This window comes from Salmo salar, chromosome 09 (genome assembly GCF_965601325.2).
Source record: "Salmo salar chromosome 09, fSalSal1, whole genome shotgun sequence".
In the NCBI taxonomy this organism is placed as follows: domain Eukaryota; kingdom Metazoa; phylum Chordata; class Actinopteri; order Salmoniformes; family Salmonidae; genus Salmo; species Salmo salar.
In genome coordinates, this window is record NC_138299.1 from 140,665,998 (window position 1) to 140,690,936 (window position 24,939).

General features: G+C 44.1%; 1 protein-coding gene across 4 annotated transcripts in view; it reads right to left on the reverse strand.

Moving 5' to 3' along the window:
- Positions 1-1,076: 1,076 nt before the first annotated feature.
- LOC106612966 (protein c-ets-1-B) overlaps positions 1,077-24,939 on the reverse strand; it is a 42,588-nt gene continuing 18,725 nt past the window's right edge. For 3 of the 4 annotated variants that reach the window (XM_014214707.3, XM_014214705.3, XM_014214709.3), the window contains 7 exons: positions 17,680-17,799; positions 16,789-16,989; positions 16,177-16,254; positions 15,770-16,015; positions 14,160-14,420; positions 4,622-4,740; positions 1,077-4,342 (listed from right to left, as the gene is read on the reverse strand). In XM_014214707.3, coding sequence (XP_014070182.1) covers positions 4,127-4,342; positions 4,622-4,740; positions 14,160-14,420; positions 15,770-16,015; positions 16,177-16,254; positions 16,789-16,989; positions 17,680-17,799 — 1,241 coding nt within the window. In that variant the 3' untranslated portion in view covers positions 1,077-4,126. The remainder of the gene's footprint in view (positions 4,343-4,621; positions 4,741-14,159; positions 14,421-15,769; positions 16,016-16,176; positions 16,255-16,788; positions 16,990-17,679; positions 17,800-24,939) is intronic. The other variant, XM_014214708.3, reaches the window with a different exon arrangement.

The following is a 24,939-nucleotide window of genomic DNA, read 5'->3' on the forward strand; positions in this document are numbered from 1 at the left end:
GATTTCAAGGTCTAGCATCTGTTCTGATGTGACATCTCATGATGTGACACCAAGTCGTTATACATTATCATCCCAGTTAAGGAATATAAAAATGTACATATTTATGCCAATAACTGATAAAGCTTAGTTTGGTTGAGATCATTCTGTGACTGTGGGATGAAGACACTAGTCTGTATTGGGACTGGTCCTTGGCCTTTTGTCCAGTGTGCTGTTCTAGAGGAGCCAGACAGCTGTGCTGTGTCGGCCAGGGCAGCTGCTGGGGAGCGGGCCATGGCCTGTATGGTTTTTATCTGAAGTGGAATTGCTAGGACCCTAGGGTTACAAACACATGAATTGGCCCAGTGTGCCTGCTTCTGCTTGACGTCACCATCACCGTGGAAGTGACAGGCTCGTTAACCAGGTACCCGCCAGCGACGTCCCAGCATGCCTTTCAGAGGGGACCTTGATCTGCCACCAGGCCTAAACTGAGACCAACACATACTATTGATCTGCACATTGAAGATGTGCTATATTCGGCTGCATTTACACAGGCAGCCCAATTCTGATCTTTTGTTTCACTAATTGGTCTTTTAACCAATCAGATCAGCTCTGAATAAGATCTAATGTGAAAATATCTGATTTTATTGGTCATAAGACCAATTAGTAGGAAAAAGATCAGAAATGGGCTGCCTGTGTAAACAGTCTTAAGTGTTATCATGGTTGAGTGAGATACTGACTTGCTCAGGCAGGTTTTGGACGTGAGTTATTAATATGCAAATGTGTGATGTGAATAGGACTAGATGTATTCGTCCAGTATATGTCCAGGTAGTTATTAAAATCAGTACACAGAAATATTTTGAGGATAATAATATGTACAGGAGAAAATTCTGTATCTACTTTTATTGTGTTTACAAAGAGCTGACTAACCTTTCTTTTGGCATGTAGTCAAGGCCAGGAAGCCAAGTAAGACTGCAATTTCTGATTTCTTTCATGTTAAGAGCTCAATGTACTGTATGTTACAGTATAGATGTAATGTTTCAAAAGCCTTTTTTGCTCTGGTAATATTAGAAGAAATAACCACACAATACACACAAAAGTATGAAATATTTGTTCACATATATTTTTTATGACATAATTTTTTTTAAAGTACATTAAGAAATAGAAGCTTCAGTTTATAAAACTTTCCAGCAGAAATCAATGATGGGCCAGCATCAGCCTTTTTCTTTAACAGAAAGGTCTATTCTCTATATCGAAAGAAAATCGCTACATTTTTTCCTGTGCTACCTTTATTTCCCATGAAAGCACCAGCTGTCTGTGTCTTTTTCTTTTATAAAATATAAATTATTGAAAAATATTCAAATGTTTGTGAACTAAATACATAAAAAGTATCTCATTAACAAAAATACAGAAACACTATAAAATATACAAAAAACAACACCATCCATAACAAAACAGGTTTCCTAGTGGAGCAGTTTGAGATATGGTAATATGGCAAGGTATCTGTGTATGTATGTATTTAGTCCATTTAGAAATAGCTGTGCAATACTTGTGTCTACAACTTAATGTATATGAATGACATTTACTGAAACAAACTTGACTTTGAAGACCAAACAGACACAGTATATGTTCCATTTAAACAGACAAAGATATTATATTCTGATCTACTCAAAATGGTGACTGGCTTGGAGCTGGAAGGCATCGTCAACAACAACTTAAGCATATATTTAAATATCTGAACAGTTGTCCTAACATTAAAAAAAAACATTCTTTGAAGTAAAAACATCTGAACAGTAATAATCAAACAGTGATGTGAATCCTGGAAATGTAGCGTGCATAAAGGACGGAACCACAGAGATTGGGTGGATTGATTTGTTCAAGAGAATTCAATCTTCTCTACACAATTACATGTGTGTGTGTGTGGGTGTGTGTGTGTTTATGCTGACTGACACTTGAAGTACCAACTCTGTGGTCAGTTGCCCAACTAAAAAGTAACTAATATGGAAAGAAATCGCTTTCCTATAATCTCAAGGGGGAACTACAGTCAGTCCAGCCAAATCTCTTTGCTGAGTCCTAACGCTGAGTGCTTTCCAACAAATCAAAAGATCAAAGCAGAAACAACACTTTGAACGTGAGGGAATAACGGTCCATGTCCTCCAAGATGGTGGACAAACCCAAAGCGCTATCTATCGCCCAGACCTCACATGGGTTTGGTTATTATTCCTGCTTTGTCTCTTGCTTATTTGTTTAATCTGGGTCTTAATAAAGCGTTATGAAATACAATCTGTACAAATAGACATTTCAAAACCTATTTTCATCAATATGGGTAACATTCAGCCACTGTAAACAATAACATTTGTATTTTAAGATGATATTTCTTGACTTCGGCTTTTCCCATAATGCCTGCGTACAGTCATGTTCCCACTGACGACAACCAGCAAAACTACTGTGGATCTTCAGCAAGCTGCACAAGTACATACAGTATTCAGGGCATATAATTTCATTTATCCATTCCATATACTGAATGGGATGTCCTTTTGTCTTAGAAACAATATAAAAGCATGTACAAAGCATGGTAAGAAAATAGCATATAATGCCACAATCTCTCCAAGTAGTCCTTTAGCCCAACTGTTATGGTAGTCCTGTTTCCTATAGATCTCTACCTCCTCCGACAGTGGTGAAAGGGAGCATCTATACAAACACTTCAGTTAACAAAATCCTCCAAGCTGTGCAACGGCACAAGCATTAATCTCATCCTCATGCCTTAATGATGATCATTCTCTTTAACTTCACAACTCCACAACTCCACGGTTCCCTCCCAAAGCCACCCAGTCCTCTTCTTCAAACAGTCATCCAAAGTTTATACTCCTTGCTTCGAACCCTTATCTTTTCATCCTACTACCATCATGCACCTTGATATACCTTACCTAGCAATGGCAGCTTCCCTTCATTCAGAGAACACCACATAACACACAAAAATACAGTACACTCTACATTCCTACGCTTTCCGACAAAAACAATCCCTCATGTACATGGCTCGCAATTCAATCTGTCGACAATAGGTCCCTCCCTATTTGTTCTCGTCTAAAACAATGCTAAAATGGGGGCATGGAAAATCACTTAATATACAGATTGGGCACGTTTGACTCTTTTGTGTCCACATACTTTCAAAACTTACCACAGAAAGGGTGTCTAAGGACTTTTATTACTGGTGGCAGGACAGTAATGTATGCAATCTGCAGTCCTGGTGGCAGACAGTATATTTCTATAGTGAAGCGGCAAATGTGCAAAGGTGAAAGCGTCAGTTTTAAAGCAACGGTTACTTTCAGTTGTCTATCAACCACTCTTGGTATGAGTAAGTTACTCTCCATCCAACCTATGAAAATGAGTAAAAACGCCAGTGTCTAGTGTCATCTGTATAACCAAATCAGCATGTTTCAGTTATTGGGCTTTCGCAGAGAGGAGACAGGACTAACTTAGCCTTAAATGGTGCAATGTTTGGTTTCAGAATAGCTTCATCAGCATAAAAAAAACTAAACGGGGGAACCCTGGTCGGACTGAGACTCAACAGTACAATCTCAACGATAATACTGGCACAAACATTATGCTTCTGAAACAACAGTAAAAATAAAAATACTTTTTTGGTCCAAGCTGTGAACTCTACCCAATGCCTATTGTGTGCAGTGGCATAGAAACAGTGACGTATTTCCACTACTTTCCATTTTTAATTTGGCAACAAATTCCATAGAAGGAACTCTCCATCCATGCAATGTCCTTCCCTAAAATGATTCCTTCACTGTCTCTTGGCCCTCTTCCTCAATGGCAGTTTTTTTTTGTCCTACTTAGGCTAAATGGCCATTCTATTCTAATTGATAGCTTTCCTTGTGCCTTGAGTTACTAAGTAATACCTGTATCTATCTCAAATGCAACATATTATGAATTTGCACATTTGGCATAGTGCTTCTTTTCTGAACACCGCTTGACAACAGCTCAAAATGATACAGACCACAGTTTAGGTGTTAAGAATGAACATGTTTGGTCCCAAAATGGACGCCCCCTTTTACCGGACGGTAAATATCAATCTCTGAGCCCCAGTCCCCTTGGCTCCTTTACTCTCCTCTTCTTCTTCTCTTCTCTCATCCCTCTGTTTTCACTCGTCCGCATCAGGCTTGACATCCAGCATGGCGTGGAGCTCCTCGGGGGTGTATCCCAGCAGGCTTTTTAAGTCACAGACAAAGCGGTAGACGTAGCGCTTCCCTGATGTCTTGTGGATGATGTTCTTGTCGTAGTAGTAGCGCAGGCCTCGGCTCAGCTTTTCGTAGTTCATCTTGGGCTTGTTTTTCCTCTTCCCCCACCTCCGAGCCACCTGAGTCACAGAGGGAAAAGGCACCCTGTTACACTGTGTATCAAACTTGAGACAGAGCTCTGCACTGACCTCACAATACAATGTTATCGTGTACATGTCTTCTCTTGACATGGATCAATATTTAATGTAGCTAAATGTACCTGATACCACTAAAGTCTAAGTGAGGCAAATGACAGTGTTGTTGGCATCACATTAAAAAGACATCAACCTCATCTGTCTAACTGTTTAGGGCCCCCATGCCATGTAAGGTCAGAGGTGGGGGGGGTCATGACCTCTCACCTCGTCAGGGTCGGACAGCTTGAACTCCCAGCCGTCTCCCGTCCAGCTGATGAAGGACTGACAGGATTTGTCCGTAAGAAGCTCCAGCAGAAACTGCCACAGCTGGATGGGGCCACTGCCTGCAGAGCAGAACCAGGATAAGGGAGAGAGACGAGAACAAGGTTAGAACATTGAGAGAGAGGAGTCTTGTTTTCAGTATAATACAGATCAGTATTACAGAACATGTCATCATCAGCCACATGCAAACACAGCATATCTGTGACTGACTGTTTTCCTCATGTTTCTCATTAACTACTCATCTTAGGGTCATTCATTTCCTACTATAAAAGACAAATATTCAATTCTAAATCAGACGTGCACAAGGCACGATAGTGGAGAGAAATCAGTGTTTTCACAGACAAGGGTCCCATTCATCATGAATCCCTTTGTGTACACTTTTCCCTCTGCAGTATCTGGAGCTCACAGCATATTTTTGTCTGACTATGAATTCCATGGCAATGAAATCACTGTGGTTTAAAAAAAGAGGGGGTCTTCATGTGAGGCCTTGGCTGTGTGTGTGTGTGTGTGTGTGTGTGTGTGTGTGTGTGTGTGTGTGTGTGTGTGTGTGTGTGTGTGTGTGTGTGTGTGTGTGTGTGTGTGTGTGTGTGTGTGTGTGTGTGTGTGTGTGTGTGTGTGTGTGTGTGTGTTGTAGTGTAGTGTAGACTCCCAGAGATCAGCCATTAGAAATATTACATTTAATCTAATTGGTAAATAAATGTTGCTTTCTTTCTGTAATGTTCAGGTATGCACTGATAAAGCAATATACTATAAAAGCAGTTTAATGCATTTACCTACAATTTGAATAAATATTATATATATATATATTGTTGTCACATTTAGGCCATTTGTTAAGTCTACAAAAAAAAAAATATATATATATATATATTTGTAGACTTAACAAATGGCCGAAATGTGACAACCAGAACTGCTGGGGTTATTACATGTGTGTTGAAAAGAAAAAGAGTAGCAGAAGAGAAAAACAAAGCTTTGGTACTCTTTGATCTTGTGGTTTTCTGTACAGACAGAAAACCCCACTCAGTTCAAATCACACCTGCCTATGCAGCGGCTGCTTAGCAAAGCTGTAGCAGAGCGGAGCTGTTACCTCCCAGAACTGGCTCATAAACACACCCTTATACAACACAAACCAAAGCTTTCAGAGAAATGGGACCGTGGGTTGAACACTTGAAAGCAAAATAAGTCATTTTCAATCCAGGCCTTCTACCCTCTTCATTCAGTTACGAACATAAATGCAAAGACGCAATACCCAAACTTCAGCAAATAATCCTCCAGATCAAGTCACATTCCAAAAATCCCGCTACTGTAACAGTGGGCCCACATAAGGATGATACAACAGTGCCCGTTTCCAAACCCCTTGAGCGCACACACGAAAATGTTGGCGACCCCCCCCAAAAAATCTCCAAAAATATGTTAAAAACCCCCAGGCACAATGGGCCTCATTGAAAAAACATATACGGTGGAGAAAGGGTGGGGGGTTGGCATTCATAGTACTGTTTAGGATCTGCCCTTAGGCTTTACAGATGAGACTGTAGCCTATGCAGGGTGGACAGAGAGAGAGAGAGAGAAAGAGAGAGAGAGAGAGAGAGAGAGAGAGAGAGAGAGAGAGAGAGAGACGGAGGGAGAGAGAGAGATAGATAGGAGGAGGAGGCTGTAATTGTCCAAGGCACTGTGGCTGACTGCCTGTTGCATCCCAAGAGCTGACAGAAGTGTGATTGGTGATGAGATACACAGTCAAGCTCTGAGTTGACGGCTGACTGAGCCTCACTTATCTCACACCTTCTTTATCACACCAACTCATCACTGTGTGTGACAGAGTACCGTGTGTGTGCCTGTCAGTGCACAGCTACTGGGACAGGAAGCCAAAATACGTTTTCATCAACAGCTATTTCAGATACTACATACAAGTCTTACTCTTTTATGGCAGATTTTCTCTATTTTTCACATAGTAAGAAAATGCATTTGTTGCTTGGTGGCGTAATGGGGGTGATCTTTCTCTTGGCTGCTGGACAGGATACAGGTTGATAACAGTTAATAACAATGGTTGTTGCCAGCTAAACATAGGCATATTGAAGTCTTATGTTTCTTTTCTTCTCTTTAGTTCTGCATGACTAAAAGCTCTGAGAAAGTATTCTGACTCCAATGAAAATATGTGAACATGCATTAGCCTCTGAACATGAGTCTACGGTAGCTTTGTAACTAATGCTAAATCATTGTACATATAGGGAAGTGAATTACTTTACAGAAATGCATGAATGGTGACATGCAGCAAATAGCCTACAGATGTAGGATCTTAATTTGAGTCAGTTTACTACAGCAGGAAAATAATCCTGCAGCAACAGGAAATGTGAATTATTATGTGGATTATAATTAATGGACATTTTTGTCGGAGATGATACATTTTTCATTAGGGAAAATCAAGCATGAAATTTCTAAGTGGAAATTACACATTTCAGAAGCCTTTTAAAACCATTGCAGGAAAGTTCTCCTTCAACAGGGTGGATCAAATTAAGATTCTACATCTTTACCACAGCTGGCATTTTATTACTAATGTCAAAGGCTTCAATGAGGGCATGCCAATTGTTTATATCTATCTTTCACGTTATCTTACATTTCTAATTTACATCTAATGTACGTCTCTGTAGGTATGCAATTAGGTAATTTACATAATTGATTAGTACAGACAACCTTGCAGATCAAAAATGACCTTGAGATGGCAATTGTAGGCAATGCTAAATGCAATCTGAAGTATACGTTGTCAGTGACATACAGTGTGTGTTCTGGCATTTCCCTTCTCCCCTACTAGTGACCTTGTGACTGCAATTTAATACAGAGGGGAGAAAGTCCCCAAAGGACTATTGTTTCTAGTGCATTAACGTTATTTAGAGACTTTATTGTTTCCCCTTAAATTGCTTCTCAGTCTCCATAGATGTACAGTGCATAAGGAAAGTATTCAGACCCCTAGACTTCTTCCACATTTTGTTACGTTACAGTCTTATTCTAAAATGGATGAAATCATTGTTTTTCCTCATCAATCTACACACAATACCAAAAAGCAAAAACAGTATTTTCGATTTTTTGCAAATGTATTACAAAAAAAAAATATATATATGACATTTACATAAGAATTCAGAACCTTTACTCAGTACTTTGTTGTAGCACCTTTGGCAGCGATTACAGCCTCGATTCTTCTTGGGTATGATGCTACAAGCTTGGCACACCTGTATTTGGGGAGTTCATCCCATTCTCTCTGCAGATCCTCTCAAGCTCTGTCAGGATGGATGGGGAGTGTTGCAGCACAGCTATTTTCAGGTCTTTCCAGAGATGTCTGATTGGGTTCAAGTCCGGGCTCTGGATGGGCCACTCAAGGACATTCAGAGACTTGTCCCGAAGCCACTCCTGTGTTGTCTTGGCTGTGTGTTTAGCGTCATTGTCCTGTTGGAAGGGGAACCTTCGCCCCAGTCTGAAGTCCAGAGCGCTCTGGAGCAGGATTTCATCAAGGATCTCTCTGTACTTTGCTCTTTTTCACAGGCCTGACTAGTCTCCCGGTCCCTGCCGCTGAAAAACATCCCCACAGCATGATGCTGCCACCACCATGCTTCACCATAGGGATGGTGCCAGGTTTCCTCCAGACGTGACGCTTGGCATTCAGGCCAAAGAGTTCAATCTTGGTTTCATCAGACCAGAGAATCTTGTTTCTCATGGTCTGAGAGTCCTTTATGTGCCTTTTGGCAAACTCCAAGCAGGCTGTCATGTGCCTTTTACTGAGGAGTGGCTTCTGTCTGGCCACTCTATTATAAAGGCCTGATTGGTGGAGTGCTGCAGAGATGGTTGTCCTTCTGGAAGGTTCTCCCATCTCCACAGAGGAACACTGGAGCTCTGTTAGAGTGACCATCGGCTTCTTGGTCACCTCCCTAAGCAAGGCCATTCTCCCCTAATTGCTCAGCTTGGCCCGGGCGGCCAGCTCTAGGAAGAGTCTTGGTGGTTCCAAACGTCTTCCAATTAAGAATGATGGAGGCCACTGTGTTCTTGGGGACCTTCAATGCTGCAGAAAAGTTTTGGTACCCTTCCCCAAATCTGTGCCTCGACACAATCCTGTCTCGGAGCTCTACGGACAATTCCCTTCGACCTCATGGCTTGGTTTTTGCTTTGACATGGACTATCAATTGTGGGACCTTATATAGACAGCCTTTCCAAATCATGTTCAATCAATTCAATTTACCCCAGGTGGACTCCAATCAAGTTGTAAAAACACAATTTGTAATAAATGCACAAACATTTCTAAAAACCTTTTCTCGCTTTGTCATTATGGGTTATTGCGTGTAGATTCATGAGGGGAAAAAATTATTTGATCCATTTTAGAATAAGGCTGTAACGTAACAAAATGTGGAAAAGGTCAAGGGGTCTGAATACTTTCTGAATACACTTTATATATACTGTATATGTGCTCTACTTTGAAACACGGAGAATTCCCCTCCCTTACGGAAAGACCACATGAATTTCACGTGTTCACATGTGATGTGTTCCAAAAACACGTTTTCAAATTATTTCAAGTGAAATTTCATGTGAAATCATGTGATTTTCCACATGTGAAATCATGTGGTTTTTCTGTATAGGTTCCAAAATGTCAAATGGTGAATAGGGATTTAAGTAGCAATGAACTGAAAACCTCAAAAAGAATACTAAAATAGAATGTGCCAGACCTTGGATCTTTTTTTTTACTTCTAAAATGTGTTTCTTTCTGTTTAAATAGAAGATAGAGTAGTTTTTTCATCAGGTAGAAAGAAAGGGGCTATAACAGATGAACAGATAAATCTACTCAAGTGTTAAGTGCACAGGGCAGGTATCGTTTTGTGTTTGCACCCGGGTTGCCAAGACGAACTGGAAAATAGGTTGAGATGCGGCCACAGATAAAACGGTGCAGATGAAAAAGTCAGAAGTGCAAGACAACGCGAGATAGAGAGAAGGAAGAGAAGAGGCTGAGAGCAAGTGTTTCCTGTAAGTGCATGACTCTGGGCCTGCAGTGCCACAGAGGCTGATATAGAGGAGTGTATATAAACGCTCTCAGCCAGAAGCTGTGCTGCCAGTTACGGAGACCCAGTTACAGTATGTAGTACGTACACCTACAGTATGTAGGTGGGGCGGCAGCGTAGCCTAGTGGTTAGAGCGTTGGACTAGTTACCGAAAGGTTGCAAGATTGAATCCCCGAGCTGACAAGGTACAAATCTGCTGTTCTGCCCCTGAACAAGGCAGTTAACCCACTGTTCCTAGGCTGTCATTTAAAATAAGAATTTGTTCTTAACTGACTTGCTTAGTTAAATAAAGGTCAAATAAAAAAATGTACAACTGCTGCAACTGCCTGGCAAACATGTAACATAGGGCCCAGTTGGGTGGCATAAAAACGGCTGTAAGAAGTAAGAGGGATGGACGTTTGGCCATACTGATCGCACATTTTTCAAACTATAACCTGCATTTAGTCATCTTATCTATCAATATAGAGAGGGCTCTAACTCCTCTAGCTTCACAATGAGATAGGGTGCAGGCCAGGCAGCAGGCTGCTACCCAGCCTGACAACTTAGTGGAGTCTGCCACTTGCACAGTCAGTGTAGTCAGCTTAGCTATCCCCACTGAGACCGTCTCTGTGCCTCGATCTAGGTTTGGCAAAACTAAACATGGCGGTTTTCACCTTAGCAATCACCATAGTCAATTAACTAATCACTGATCATAACCTTGATGTGATTTGCCTGACTGAAACATGGCTCAAGCCTGATGAATTTACTTTGTTAAATGAGGCCCCTCCTCCTAGTTACACTAGTGACCATATCCCCCGCGCATTGTGCAAAGACAGAGGTGTTGCTAACATTTACGACAGCAAATTTCAACAAAGAATAAATAAAATACTGTGTTTTCATTATTTTGAGCTTTTAGTTATGAAATCTATGCAGCCTAATCAATCACTTTTTATAGCTACTTTTTTACAGACCTCCTGGGCCGTATACAGCTTTCCTCTCTGAGTTCCCTGAATTCCTATCGGACCTTGTAGTCATGGCAGATAATATTCCATTTTTTGGTGATTTCAATATACACATGGAAAATTCCACAGACCCACTCCAGAAGGCTTTCAGAGCCATCATCGACTCAGTGGGTTTTGTCCAACATCTCTCCGGACCTACTCATTGCAACAGTCATAACCTGGGTCTAGTTTTGTCCCGTGGAATAAATATTGTGGATCTAAAAAAAAAAAAATTATAATCCGTGATTATCGTACCACCATTTTTATTATTTGCAATGGCAACCAATAATCTGCTCAGACCCCAACCAAGGATTATCAAAAGCTGCGCTATAAATTCTCGGACAACCCAAAAATTCAAAGATGTCCTTCCAGGCTCCCTCCACCTACCCAAGGATGTTGGTGTACAAAAATCAGTTAACCACCTAACTGAGGATCTAAATTTAACCTTGCATTATACCCTAGATGCAGTCTCACCCCTAAAAACTAAAAACATTTGTCAAAAGAAATTAGCTCCCTGGTATTCATAAAATACCCAAGCCCTGAAGGAAGCTTCCAGAAAATTAGAATGGAAATGGTGCTCCACCAAACTGGAAGTCTTCCGACTAGCTTGAAAAGACAGTACCGTGCAATATCGAAGAGCCCTCACTGCTGCTCGATCAGCCTATTTTTCCAACCTAATTGAGGAGAATAAGAACAATCCAAAATGTACTTTTCATATTGTTGCAAAGCTAACTAAAAAGCAGCATTCCCCAAGACAGGATGGCTTTTACTTTACTTCAGCAGTGATGAATTCATGAACTTCTTCGACAAAAAGATAATCATCATTAGAAAGAAAATTAAGGACTCCTCTTTGAATCTGTGTATTTCTCCAAATCTCAGTTGTCCTGAATCGGCACAGAACTGCCAGGACCTAGGATCACTGGAGATACTCAAGTTTTTTTAATCCTGTATCTGTTGACACATTCACACAAATAGTCATGGCCTCTAAACCTTCCAGCTGCATACTGGACCCTATTCCAACTAGACCACTGAAAGAGATACTTCATGTGCTTGGCCCTCCTATTTTGAACATAATAAACGTCTCCCTATCCTCCGGATGTGTACTCACTAACCATGGCAGTAATGAAGCCTCTTTTGAAAAAGCCAAACCTTGACCCGGAAAATGTAAAAAACGATTGGCCTATATCGAATCTTTCATTCCCCTCCCCAAAAAATTTAAAAGCTGTCTTACTGAAGACAAAGACGCTTCAGTCTGGTTTTAGACCCCATCAAAATACTGAGACTACACTCGTGAAGGTGGTAAATTACCTTTAAATGGCATCAGACCTAGGCTCTGCATCTGTCCTCGTGCTCCTAGACCTTAGTGCCGCTTTTGACACCATCGATCACCATATTCTTTTGGAGAGATTGGAAACACTAATTGGTCTACACGGAAAAGTTCTTCCTTGGTTTAGGTCTTATCTGTCGGAAAGATATCAATTGATCTCTGTGGATGATTTGTCCTCTGACAAATCAATTGCAAGTTTTGGTGTTCCTCAAGGTTCCGTTTTAGGACCACTATTGCTTTCACTATATATTCTGCCTCTTGGTGATGTCATTCAGAAACACAATGTTGACTTTCACTGCTATGCGGACGACACACAGCTGTACATTTCGATGAAACATTGTGAAGCCCAAAAATGGCCTACCCTGGAAACCTGTGTTTCAGACATAAGGAAGTGGATGGCAGCAAAGGTTTTACTTGTAAACTTGGACAAAACCGAGATGCTAGATCTAGGTCCCAAGAAACAAAGAGATCTGCTGTTTGATCTGACAATTAATATTGATGATTGTACAGTCGTCTCAAATAAAGCTGTGAAGGTCCTTGGCGTTACTCTGGACCCTGCTCTCTCTTTTGAAGAACATAATAAAGAATATTTCAAAGGGAGGTTTTTTTCCATCTTCGTAGCATTGCAAAAATCTGAAACTTTTTGTCCAAAACAATGCAGAAAGGCTAATTCATACCTTTGTCACTTTTAGATTAGACTACTGCAACGCTCTACTCTCTGGCTACCCGGATAAAGAACTAAATAAACTTCAGTTAGTGCTAAATACGGCTGCTAGAATCTTGACAATTCTTTTAATCATATTACTCCAGTGCTAGCCGTTCTACACTGGCTTCCTGTTAAGGCTAGGGCTGATTTCAATGTTTTAATGCTAACCTACAAAGCATTACATGGACTTGCTCCTACCGATCTCTCCGATTTGGTCCTGCTATACATACATACATACATACCTACACGTACACTATGGTCACAAGACGCAGGACTCCTTAATGTCCCTAGAATTTCGAAGCAAACAGCTGGAGGCAGAGCTTAGAGCTCAATTTTCATGGAATAGTCTGCCTATCCATGTAAGAGACGCAGACACGGTCTCAACCTTTAAGTCTTTACTGAAGACTCATCTCTTCAGTAGGTTCTATGATTGAGTGTAGTCTGGCCCATGGGTGAGAAGGTGAACGGCAAGGCAATGGAATGACGAACCACCCTTGCTGTCTCTGCCTGGCCGGCTCCCCTCTCTCCACTGGGATTTTCTGCCTCTGACCCTATTACGGGGGCTGAGTCACTAGCTTACTAGTGCTCTGCCATGCCGTCCCTAGGATATGTGCGTCACGTCGTGCCAGGCTTTTTTTCGCTCTACTCGACTTGAGTGGGTTGTGTCACTGACGTGATCTTCCGGTCTTGCTCCCCTACGGGCTCGTGCGGTGCAGGAGATCTTCATGGGCTATACTCAGCCTTGTCTCAGGGTAGTATGTTGGTGGTCTGTTGATATCCCTCTAGTGGTGTGGGGGCTGTGCTTTGGCAAAGTGGGTGGGGTTATACCCTGCCTAGTTGGCCCTGTCCGGGGGTATCGTCGGCCAGGGCCACAGTGTCCCCCGAACCCCCGCATCTCAGCCCCCAGTATCTATGCTGCAATAGTCTGTTCAGCAGACGTGCTACCTTGTCCCGGACATGCTGTTTTCGACTCTCCCTCTATCTCGCGCTCTACCACACCTGCTGTCTTGACCTCTGAATGCTCGGCTATGAAAAGCCAACTGACATTTACTCGTGATGTGCTGACCTTTTGCACCTTCTACAACCACTGTGATTATTACTTGACCCTGCTGGTCATCTATATACGTTTGATCATCTTGGAGAACAATCTGGCCTCAATGGCCATGTACTCTTATAATCTCAACCCGGCACAGCCAGAAGAGGACTGGCCACCCCTCAGAGCCTGGTTCCTGTCTAGGTGTCTTCCTAGGTTCCTGCCTTTCTAGGGAGTTTTTCCTAGCCACTGTGCTTCTACATTTGCATTGCTTGCTGTTTGGGGTTTTAATCTGGGTTTCTGGCATAAGCACTTTGTGACATCTGCTGATGTAAAAGGGCTTTATTAATACATTTGATTGATTGATTTATTGATGACATGATTTATTTATTAATTTCGTCTGACCTGTGTATCCTGCGAGTGCTGCGGCGGGGATGACAGGTTTGTCCTTGCTGAGGTCTGAGCGCTCCCTGACGTAGTCCTTGAAGGTTCCCTTGGGCTTGTGTCCATGTAGGGCGTTGGGGTAGTCCTCGGAGTCAAAGTTGTCGTAGGATGGGACGCGCTGCAGACTGTTGAAGGAAGACTGGCTGCTCCAGGACTGGGTCAGACGGTCACAGCTTTCAAAGCTCTCAATGCTCTCAAACGAGTCCTGGCCTCCCAGCTTACCTGAGAGACAGAGAGGGAGAGAGCAGAAGCTGTTAGTTGTATTGTCTCATAGTGTGAGAGGGAATGAAAATATAATTGTCTGAAAGTAAATCGTTTTGAGCAGGGACATTACGATTTGACAGAGGACAATATTTATAGCAGGAATACACATTAGACATTGGCAGTAAATTACACTCTCACTGAGCTTCTTTGTTCTGTTTAACGCAATGTATGGTCTTGGCCCCTTCATTTTCACACTCAGTTTAGCATACGCAACTGGCATTTGGTTTTGTCTAATTGGAAGAAGATCAATACAAATTGAATTGCTATTTCTGGCCTCGGCAAAGATAAGAGGAGCATTTCAACTGAGAGCTATTAAAGAATGAAAGATAATCCAGTGCCTCGACTGATGCTGAAATCTTCAATTGCACAAATGGAAGCCACGTGTGGTTTTCGGTGGTGCCACAAATACTTTCCCACATTGAGAAAGCACAATGCGCTGCCAAAAACCCTGGGATTTATTATGTACGAGGCCTGGACATACCTTGCAGGCGAATGCCCAGTCAGTCCACTGGATTGGTCCTGTGTACTGTAAAATCCCTGATACCCCCAATTCATTTGTTCAGCTGGGGGATTTGAGAAGAAAACCCCAGCTTTATTGGTATCAATGTAAACCACACTGTTAATTCTTCTCCAAACGATCAGTGAGAAAGCAAACAGATGTGCATGTGATAAAGTAAACAGAGCGGTTCATGAGAAAGAAAACCCACGCTCTCTGACACTTTGTCACTCTCTGTCCTTGCTGAGAACAACCTCAAGGTTGAGATGTGAGAAACAGAGATGAGAAAGTTGAGAGAGAGAAAAATAATGTGGTTGTTTTTTAAGGTTACCTCGCTTGAGCTGTTTTACATGAAAGCTATAGGGACAGACAGCTCTAACGAACCGTGTGGCTTTGTTCACTTCTCACTCTTGACACAAACAATTTATTTATTTTCTCCTCGAGGCGAGTTTGCTTGATCCACAAGCCAGCTGTAGGGCCTCCTTTCTACTATCCTGGTACATGCAGTGATGTGGCAGGGCAAGATTGGAAAACATCAGCAAAATCACAGCACACAGTGATGTTCACAAACCCAACACAATTAGCTAGACCTCAAGACTCACACAAATAATATCTATTGAATCAGAGTCTCAGTCTTATGCAGAACTGAGACATGGACTAAAGGCCTACTCACGTTATGGCCCCAAGTTACCCAAGTTAACTTGTTCCTCTTTGAGATATGGCACCTAAAATACAGCAGCTGTAACAGCCACACTACACTAAACCTTGATTTCCAACCATTTCCTTCACTATCTTGTGTGTAACCCCTCACCTCTGCTGATGCGGCCCACACACATGTTGTCGGGGGAGACCACCTCCTGTTTGACGGAGAAGTAGTCCCCCTGAAGTGGGTTGAGGGGCATGTCCCGGAGGATGACGTTGGGGTATTCACTCTCGTACTTGAGTGACAGCAGGTCCTCTGAGCTGATTGGGTGAAGGGTCTGGTAGGACTCTGTGATGAAGCCCGGCTCGGAGTATTCAGAGGGAGGAACGCACTGGGCATGTTCAATACCATAGCCTAGAGAAACACAGGAGTAGGAGGCGGATGAGGAGAGTGAGAGAGAGAGGGGGAGAGAAAGGGAGGAGGAGAGAAAGATAGTGAGGGATTAACAAACCATTGATGCATTAGAGCCAGACTATTTACAGTACATAGGATGTAGTCCCCTCAGTGATACTTACTGACAAAGTAGTCTGAGGTATAGTGGGATTCCTGGAAGGTAGAGGTCAGGCCATTGACAGGGAAATGCTTTGTGTCTTCTTCATGAAAAATAGATATCAACTGTCACTGACCCCGTCATTGATTCCATGTATCCTATAATAGCCATAAACACACTGCATCCAGTATGGTTGAGCCTAGCTGATTAAATATTAATGACCAGGATGAAAGGGAGGTCTTCCTCTTCGTCTCAGATTACCATGTAAATGCTAACAGCGCTAACACTTGAAATCGTTTTGCACAAAGATAGACAATGCTGTGCTTCAATACACACTACAGCTAATGTGAAAGGAACAGTAAGCATTTCTGAGGCTTGTGATTGATACCAGGGTTGGGCTCAATTTTTCATTGAAGGTAGTCAATTCAGCAAGTAAAGAGAAATCACAAATGAATAATATATCAAAGGCATTTCTTTTTTTAATTACTTCTCAATAAACTGAAAAGTATTTATATAAAAAGTTTTGACATTTCTGAATATTAAATTACTTCAGTTTGAATTGAGCCCAACCATGATTGATATGTTGTATGGAGCATTATGGGTACTGTAGTACAGTCATGCTACAGCCTGGGCCTACCTTTCTGAAGCATCTCTAGATGTTCCCAGAGAATGTCGCCCACAAAGTCAGGCGCTAGATCCAGGAAGCGTTCCTTCCCCAAAGCACACAGACTGGCCCCGTTCATACAAAACTTGTGGAAGTCCACACTCTTCAGGCTGAACTCGTTCACCGTCCACGTCAGCCACTCTCCCACGTGGCTCTCTGTCCACTGCTTGGGGTCTGAGAGGGACATGGGGGAGAGAGAGGGACATGTCACTGAAGAGCTACCTGAGGTCACAGTCATATACATGGTCACAAAATACCTCCACTCCACTCCTCTGGTTTAAGCTACACTCCCCTGAACTAGAATGGAGATGAGGTATTATCAGGCCACAGAGCCATTTCTCTAGCACATTCATTTTCATTAGCAGTTTCAGTGGGTCATGATTTTAGACCTGCTGCCTCTATTAGAGGTAAGAGGAGAAGTGGTGCAGATACGTGGTGACAGTAACAATAGACTGTCAGTGAAACCCCAGCTATTTTCAGACTGCCTGGGAGGGCTGGACTGGGGAAACCCAATATAGACCTGCTAATACCAAAATGATGAGCTCTGTGGTATGCCTCAATCGAGGAACCATAATGAACCATTTTTGTCTGTCTCTCTACCCCGGCTTTCTCTGATTCCTACAGTCTGTCTGACAACCAGTACACTCAATCTGTCATTTTGAATATAATGTCACCACTTAGCTATCTTTAGTCATACCGAGAGGAGGGGTTTAGGTTTTGAGTGTGTATAGGGAAACATGTCACAGTGAGTAATCTAAAAATATACATGTAAAGTGAGAGGTAGAACAAGAAACAGAGGGAGAGAAAGAGAAATAGAGAGAAAGACACAGAAAGAAAAAGTAATCCCTTGTTTAAGTGCCTTACCTTTGGGAATGGCCAGTCGTTGCTGTTCCTTTGTGAAGCCGCTGAACGTGTCCTTCAGAGCCTGCGACATCATCTCTTTACTCCCTGGAGTGAGCAGGGGCACGTCTCCACATTCCAGATCTGTCAGTCACACAGGAGAGGGAGACTAGCAGTCAGAGACAGAGCACAGGGCCACACACACACACTGTCCAGACAGACAGTGTATCAACTTGGGAGAGAATCAATTATACTATAAGGTAGCTGCTGCAAATGCCTTGGTCAGATACGTGTGTACACAAACAACACATGCTCCAGCTTCCACTCTCCGTGTTGTCAAAGTGCCTCAAAGCGAAGGGTTGTTTGTTTGGCAATATAATACATGAATGACTCACACATGGACAAGGTAGAAGGGCTTTAAGAGGCTTTCAGAGGCCATTCTCACTGACCCGGTCACACCCTGGGTGGGACTCACAGGGTGGGGCTAATACTTATCAGTGGCCACTGTGACCTCCTAATTATGTCCTCCCTTGACACACAGAGGGTCTACTGTCACCCCGACACCACGGTGGTCAAACGGCAAGGGTCAGAGGTTAGGGATGAGGTGATGTCACCCTGAGCTCTGCCAGGGTGGAGGGGGTCGAGGGGGTGTATGGAGGGTGAGGGGTGTCTCTGGGGTCCCAGACACACAGGCTCACTGTTCTCCCCTCGCAGCCAGTGGGCCCACAGCAGGAGACAGAGCACTCTTTGATGGCTTTAAACAGTGCCTGATGACTCGCACTGATCTAATTCAACTCTACCAGGCTACAGAGGGGTAGATGGAGGGAGGGGGAGAGGGAAAGCCCCCAGGGCAGGAGAGCTAGACTAGAGTGCTAAAACTCTACTCGGATCAAGACGGCAACAGTCTGAAAAAACCAAGACATGAAAAGAGAGAGAGACAAACACAGACAGAGAGACAGACAGAGAGACAGACCGAGAGACAGACAGAGAGACAGACAGACAGACAATCTACTGTGAATAAATATAGAAATCCCCACTCCGCATTTCATAACAAAGAAAGGCATAAATGATTACCACGGCTGTATGTCACTCTGTCTCTATCACCCCTCGCCGTGTGAGGTAAACTACCAGATCACAAGCAGGCCCGGAGGGAGATTGGAGATGTTTTGTCACCACTCTGCTGTCTCTCAACGCCACAGATGTTCTGGGATCTCTGCCCTGGTTTGATCTGCCAGCCCAGCGAAGGGGAGGCCTTGGCGATGTGCAGTTCATGCGTGTTTTCAACTCTCGTCAATGTTCCCGACTTCGTATGGAATGTACAACAGCTATCTCTCCTCTTTGGGCTGTGGAACTGTAACCCAACACTGCCTGACTGGAACCCAAGGCTCTCTCTCTCTGTCTAACTGCTGGAAGCTGACAGGCCACATTATGCAGAGTGCCCAAATGGAGGCGAACCGTAACACTCTGCCTGTGTGTGATTGGATTAGGCCTCCATGCTGCCTCTCTCTCCATTTGGAAGACCTGATTATACTGCATATTAGAGTATCCACTCTGTTGGCTAGGTTACACATTTCTACAGTATCAAGCTATTTTAGTATCATATTGCAAAAGACTGAAGAGGCTTTTGTCAGACAAGGCCCTCAACATCACATAGCAAAACAGGCTCCGATTCTGAAAGCATTCTGAAATGAAAATAAAACGAGACCTGACTGTATAGCGTACACCATGTCCCTGACTGCACGGTCATCTTGACCGTCTTCACCAAGGCGGCTGGTTGTTGAGTAACTATGTAGTGTTAGATAGCACTAGCGGAGAGCGGTCGCTGTCTGAGATGAGATGGCGAATGCTCAGAGTCAGACTGTGCCTGGGCTTTGATATCTATCAAAGGCAAAGACTGAGGGAATGTTGCATTTTATTTTAGATGGACCGAGCGGAGTTTGTCTGCACTTTCAAACCAACTCAAAGACACACATAGCTCCTTCTGGGTGAGCAGGTGGGGCTTCAGATCCTTCAGATGCCCACCAGCTGAAACAGGCGGTTTTAAAAACCTAGAAAAGACAGGTGTCCTAGTTATGACTTAACCAATGTGCGTGTGTCTGTACTGCATAACATTCATGTTTCAACATGATATTTCCTGGTGCATGAAGCTCCTATAGTCTGAACTGAATATGATTCTGTTTTACACATTACAAATGATTACATTTCATACAGTATACTGAGAATGGTGCTCACTCCCTCTCTAAACAGCCTATGCAGTGCTCTGTAAGATAGCTAATGTACTGTCCATCCATTAATTGGGGATGCTGGCTTGGGTCTAGAGTCTCTGCTAAAAGATGAGGTCCTGATATGGTTTCAATGCCTGGGAGTCCCATTATGGCAGGCTGGGCAGAGCAGGTCAGTATCACTGAGCGTTAATAAGCATCCGCCAGCCACCTCTAACACAGAGTGGTAGTCTATCATAGGATAAGACCAATCCATTTAGTGGACTGAGAGTGTGATTGGGTTTAATATGGGGTGTGATTATGACAGAAGAAGGGTAAGGTTGGTGATCTATGACACCCACAACTTAGATTACAGAGTGGAGAAAGGGAGGACCGTAACTGCATGTGGCTTGTGGTAAATAGTTTTATTGCCTGCCAATTAAGAGAACATACGGATCATTCCAATTTTAATTAGAAGTGGTATGTAAAATGGGACTATATAATCATTGACAGACATTGGGAGAGAGATGTGCTGTAGATATACTGTAAAATATATTGACAGCCACTGCTCTGGTGTCATCCTGTGAGTAATGTCAGTGAGTGGTTGGTGTGCGGAGTGCCACTATAATATCTGTCCCGAGAGACACCTACTGAATGGATGCTGTGCGTGCCGGAATAACCATCTCCCTTCCCCCACTCCTAACCTTCCCTGCAGACAAAAGGTTCCAGTCCACACCTCTGGCCCCCAGGTTTGTTAGCAGTGGGGGACAGGAGGAGGAGGGAGACACCGGTGAACCAAATTAGCAGCCTTCTTCGTCTGTGCGCCGGAGCGAGGGCGTGAAATTGGGATTTTGTGGCCAGGGCCATGGCCCTAAGGAACCGTGGTGGGGCTGGGGTGCGGCAGACCAAGGCGGGTGGGGTAGGGTGGGTGAGGGGAGTGGAGTGGAGGGAGACTGGAAGGATGAGTCATTGAGCTGTAATGTGAGTTGATCACAGGCCTCAAAGTGCTCCCTCTGCTCTCACACACTCTCAGTGTCTGGAACGGTGCCACCTCCCTGCCTCTCCTCCCTGCCTCTCCTCCCTGCCTCTCCTCCTTGCCTCTCCTCCTTGCCTCTCCTCCTTGCCTCTCCTCCTTGCCTCTGGCTGAGACTGATGCGTTCATTCATAAACCCCCTGCTACGACGCTGTCTCTGGCTGAGACTGCTGCGTTCATTCATAAACCCCCTGTTACGACGCTGTCTCTGGCTGAGACTACTGCGTTCATTCATAAACCCCCTGCTACGATGCTGTCTCTGGCTGAGACTGATGCGTTCATTCATAAACCCCCTGCTACGATGCTGTCTCTGGCTGAGACTGATGCGTTCATTCATAAACCCCCTGCTACGACGCTGTCTCTGGCTGAGACTACTGCGTTCATTCATAAACCCCCTGCTACGACGCTGTCTCTGGCTGAGACTGATGCGTTCATTCATAAACCCCCTGCTACGACGCTGCCTCGATATGCATGGAGCAGGCAACTTCCACCCACACAATGGGAGAAAGAGACACTGTGCTATCATGTGGCTATAAATAGTCCTAGACTGAGTGTGTATGAATGTGTGTGTGTCCATTTAGGTCTGTCACTGTGTGTGTGTGTGTGTGTGTGTGAGAGAAAGACAGTGAGTGTGCGATCAAAGTGGGGAGAATGTCTATGGGGCTATTCAGTGGACTGTCAAATAATTCAGCAGTGAAATGCTTTTAAAGCCATAAAGGGCTGATTTATTTCAGTCTGATGTGAGATTAACATCCGTGGCTGACAATACACCTTTCTTTCTCTCTCTCTGCAGCACTGTAAGGCTGTATTTATGTATGCGAGAGGGTCCACTTCCTGAGGCTAAGGTGTCACTTCCCAGAAAGAAAGAGAGAGGTGAGTGGTGGGTTGAGCGGGTCGGTCATTTCAGGGCCAACCCCAGTTAACCCCTTTATGGAAAATATCCCTCCACGGCTTTATAGGTTATTAGGCAGCATGGTGGGTACCACCAGGGGGTCCTACTCACTCAGGGACCCCATGTCCAGATGTGACACCGCTATCTGAGAGAGATTTGATGGGGATTCCTATCAGTCCCAGTCTGGGAGCGAAGGGTCATAAACCCTGCTGACATAAAGAGAGACCATTCAGCAGGGGAATGAAGTTGGGTGGGTGGGGGGGGGGGGGGTTCAGAGGGCAGTCTATGTCCTGAGAGGACCGCTTGTTCTACCGCTATTTGGATTCCCATGTGAGGGCCAGAGACAGTAATAGAAGAGGCCACTCGGCACTCGCTAGAGGAAGCTGCCGGGCAGGCAAAGTAGTGGCATTACAGCAGGACCGACCGTGGGCCAGGGCCAGATGAGGGCCAGCCCAGGGGCTGCTCTGAGGTCACAGGCTGGGGCTATCTCACCATCCATCCTTCCCTGTTGGTACACTGCTGCTATTCTTAGGGCTCCACCGCTGTCTGCTGGGCGCCCTCTCCCTTCACAAGCCTGTGGTTCTCAGCCTCCAGACCTGTAACTACTACTACTGTTGACCAGACCTGTAACTACTACTACTGTTGACCAGACCTGTAACTACTACTACTGTTGACCAGACCCGTAACTACTACTACTGTTGACCAGACCCGTAACTACAACTACTGTTGACCAGACCTGTAACTACTACTACTGTTGACCAGACCCGTAACTACTACTACTGTTGACCAGACCCGTAACTACAACTACTGTTGACCAGACCTGTAACTACTACTACTGTTGACCAGACCCGTAACTACTACTACTGTTGACCAGACCCGTAACTACTACTACTGTTGACCAGACCCGTAACTACTACTACTGTTGACCAGACCCGTAACTACTACTACTGTTGACCAGACCCGTAACTACTACTACTGTTGACCAGACCCGTAACTACTATTACTGTTGACCAGACCCGTAACTACTACTACTGTTGACCAGGCCCGTAACTACTACTACTGTTGACCAGACCCGTAACTACTACTACTGTTGACCAGACCCGTAACTACTACTACTGTTGACCAGACCCGTAACTACTACTACTGTTGACCAGACCCGTAACTACTACTACTGTTGACCAGACCCGGGCTATACTCGGCCTTGTCTTAGGACGGTAAGTTGGTGGTTGGAGACATCCCTCTAGTGGTGTGGGGGCTGTGCTTTGGCAAAGTGGGTGGGGTTATATTCTGCCTGTTTGGCCCTGTCCGGGGGTATCATCGGATGGGGCCACAGTGTCTTCTGATCCCTCCTGTCTCAGCCTCCAGTATTTATGCTGCAGTAGTTTATGTGTCGGGGGGCTAGGGTCAGTCTGTTACATCTGGAGTATTTCTCTTGTCTTATCCGGTGTCCTGTGTGAATTTAAATATGCTCTCTCTAATTCTCTCTTTCTCTCTTTCTTTCTTTCTCTCGGAGGACCTGAGCCCTAGGACCATGCCTCAGGACTACCTGGCATGATGACTCCTTGCTGTCCCCAGTCCACCTGGCCGTGCTGCTGCTCCAGTTTCAACTGTTCTGCCTGCGGCTATGGAACCCTGACCTGTTCACCGGACGTGCTACCTGTCCCCGACCTGCTGTTCTCAACTCTCTAGAGACAGCAGGAGGGGTAGAGATACTCTCAAAGATCGGCTATGAAAAAGCCAACTGACACTTACTCTTGAGTTGCTGACTTGTTGCACCCTCGACAACTACTATGATTATTATTATTTGACCATGCTGGTCATTTATGAACATTTTAACATCTTGACCATGTTCTGTTATAATATCCACCCGGCACAGCAAGAAGAGGACTGGCCACCCCTCATAGCCTGGTTCCTCTCTAGGTTTCTTCCTAGGTTTTGGCCTGTCAAGGCAGTTTTTCCTAGGGAGTTTTTCCTAGCCACCGTGCTTCTTTCACATGCATTGCTTGCTGTTTGGGGTTTTAGGCTGGGTTTCTGTACAGCACTTTGAGATATCAGCTGATGTACGAAGGGCTATATAAATACATTTGATTTTAACTACTACTACTGTTGACCAGACCTGTAACTACGACTACTGTTGACCAGACCTGTAACTACTACTACTGTTGACCAGACCTGTAACTCCTACTACTGTTGACCAGACCTGTAACTACTACTACTGTTGACCAGGCCTGTAACTACTACTACTGTTGACCAGACCTGTAACTACTACTACTGTTGACCAGACCTGTAACTACTACTACTGTTGACCAGACCTGTAACTACTACTACTGTTGACCAGACCCGTAACTACTACTACTGTTGACCAGACCCGTAACTACTACTACTGTTGACCAGGCCTATAACTACTACTACTGTTGACCAGACCTATAACTACAGTATGTCTCTCTCTCTTTACAATACAAAACACACAGCTCTCCAGGCTCTGAGGCTAACAGAGACGAATGCCCCCACAGCTTCTCTTCTTTATTTCTCTCTCTTTATGTTTGAAATTCTAGCTTCTGATGTGTAGTAAGTACATCAACTCATCCATATTGTTTACCAGTCTAAGTTCATGTGTGATGACATTAGCTGCCTTTTTCAATTGATCCAAGGCTATGCCTGGTGGATGCTGAGTATTTCTCTTGAAAGCTGGTGGAAATTCCCTGCTTACTGCAGAGGGGGAAAAACAGAGACAAAGCTCTTACTAATGGCTCATGCTCACCATCCATGCCAGCCGCCTACATGTCTTGCTACTCACGATCATACACTCAATACTTCAATCATAGAGAAAGAGCAGATGGTTTTATGCGTCTTCAAAGTAGAAGTGACGACTGGGTTGCAAAATGTCTCACTCTGCAAAAATACATACACATTGTGCAATGCCCCAGCTCCCTATGAAAAACGCCTACAGCATATTTCAGAACACTTCAATCTACGCAAGACAAAAAACATGGGGAAAAAGCAGGAAAAGGCTGCTCCATGTTCTTTGTGAGTTAGCAGGGCTCTGGCTAGCTGTTAAACTACCATGCCAGAGAGCAGAGCAGGTGGTGTGAGCTTAGCGGCATGTAGCAGCTTTCCCTGGCCCCAGCCCTGCTGTAAACACACAGGGGATGCTCTGA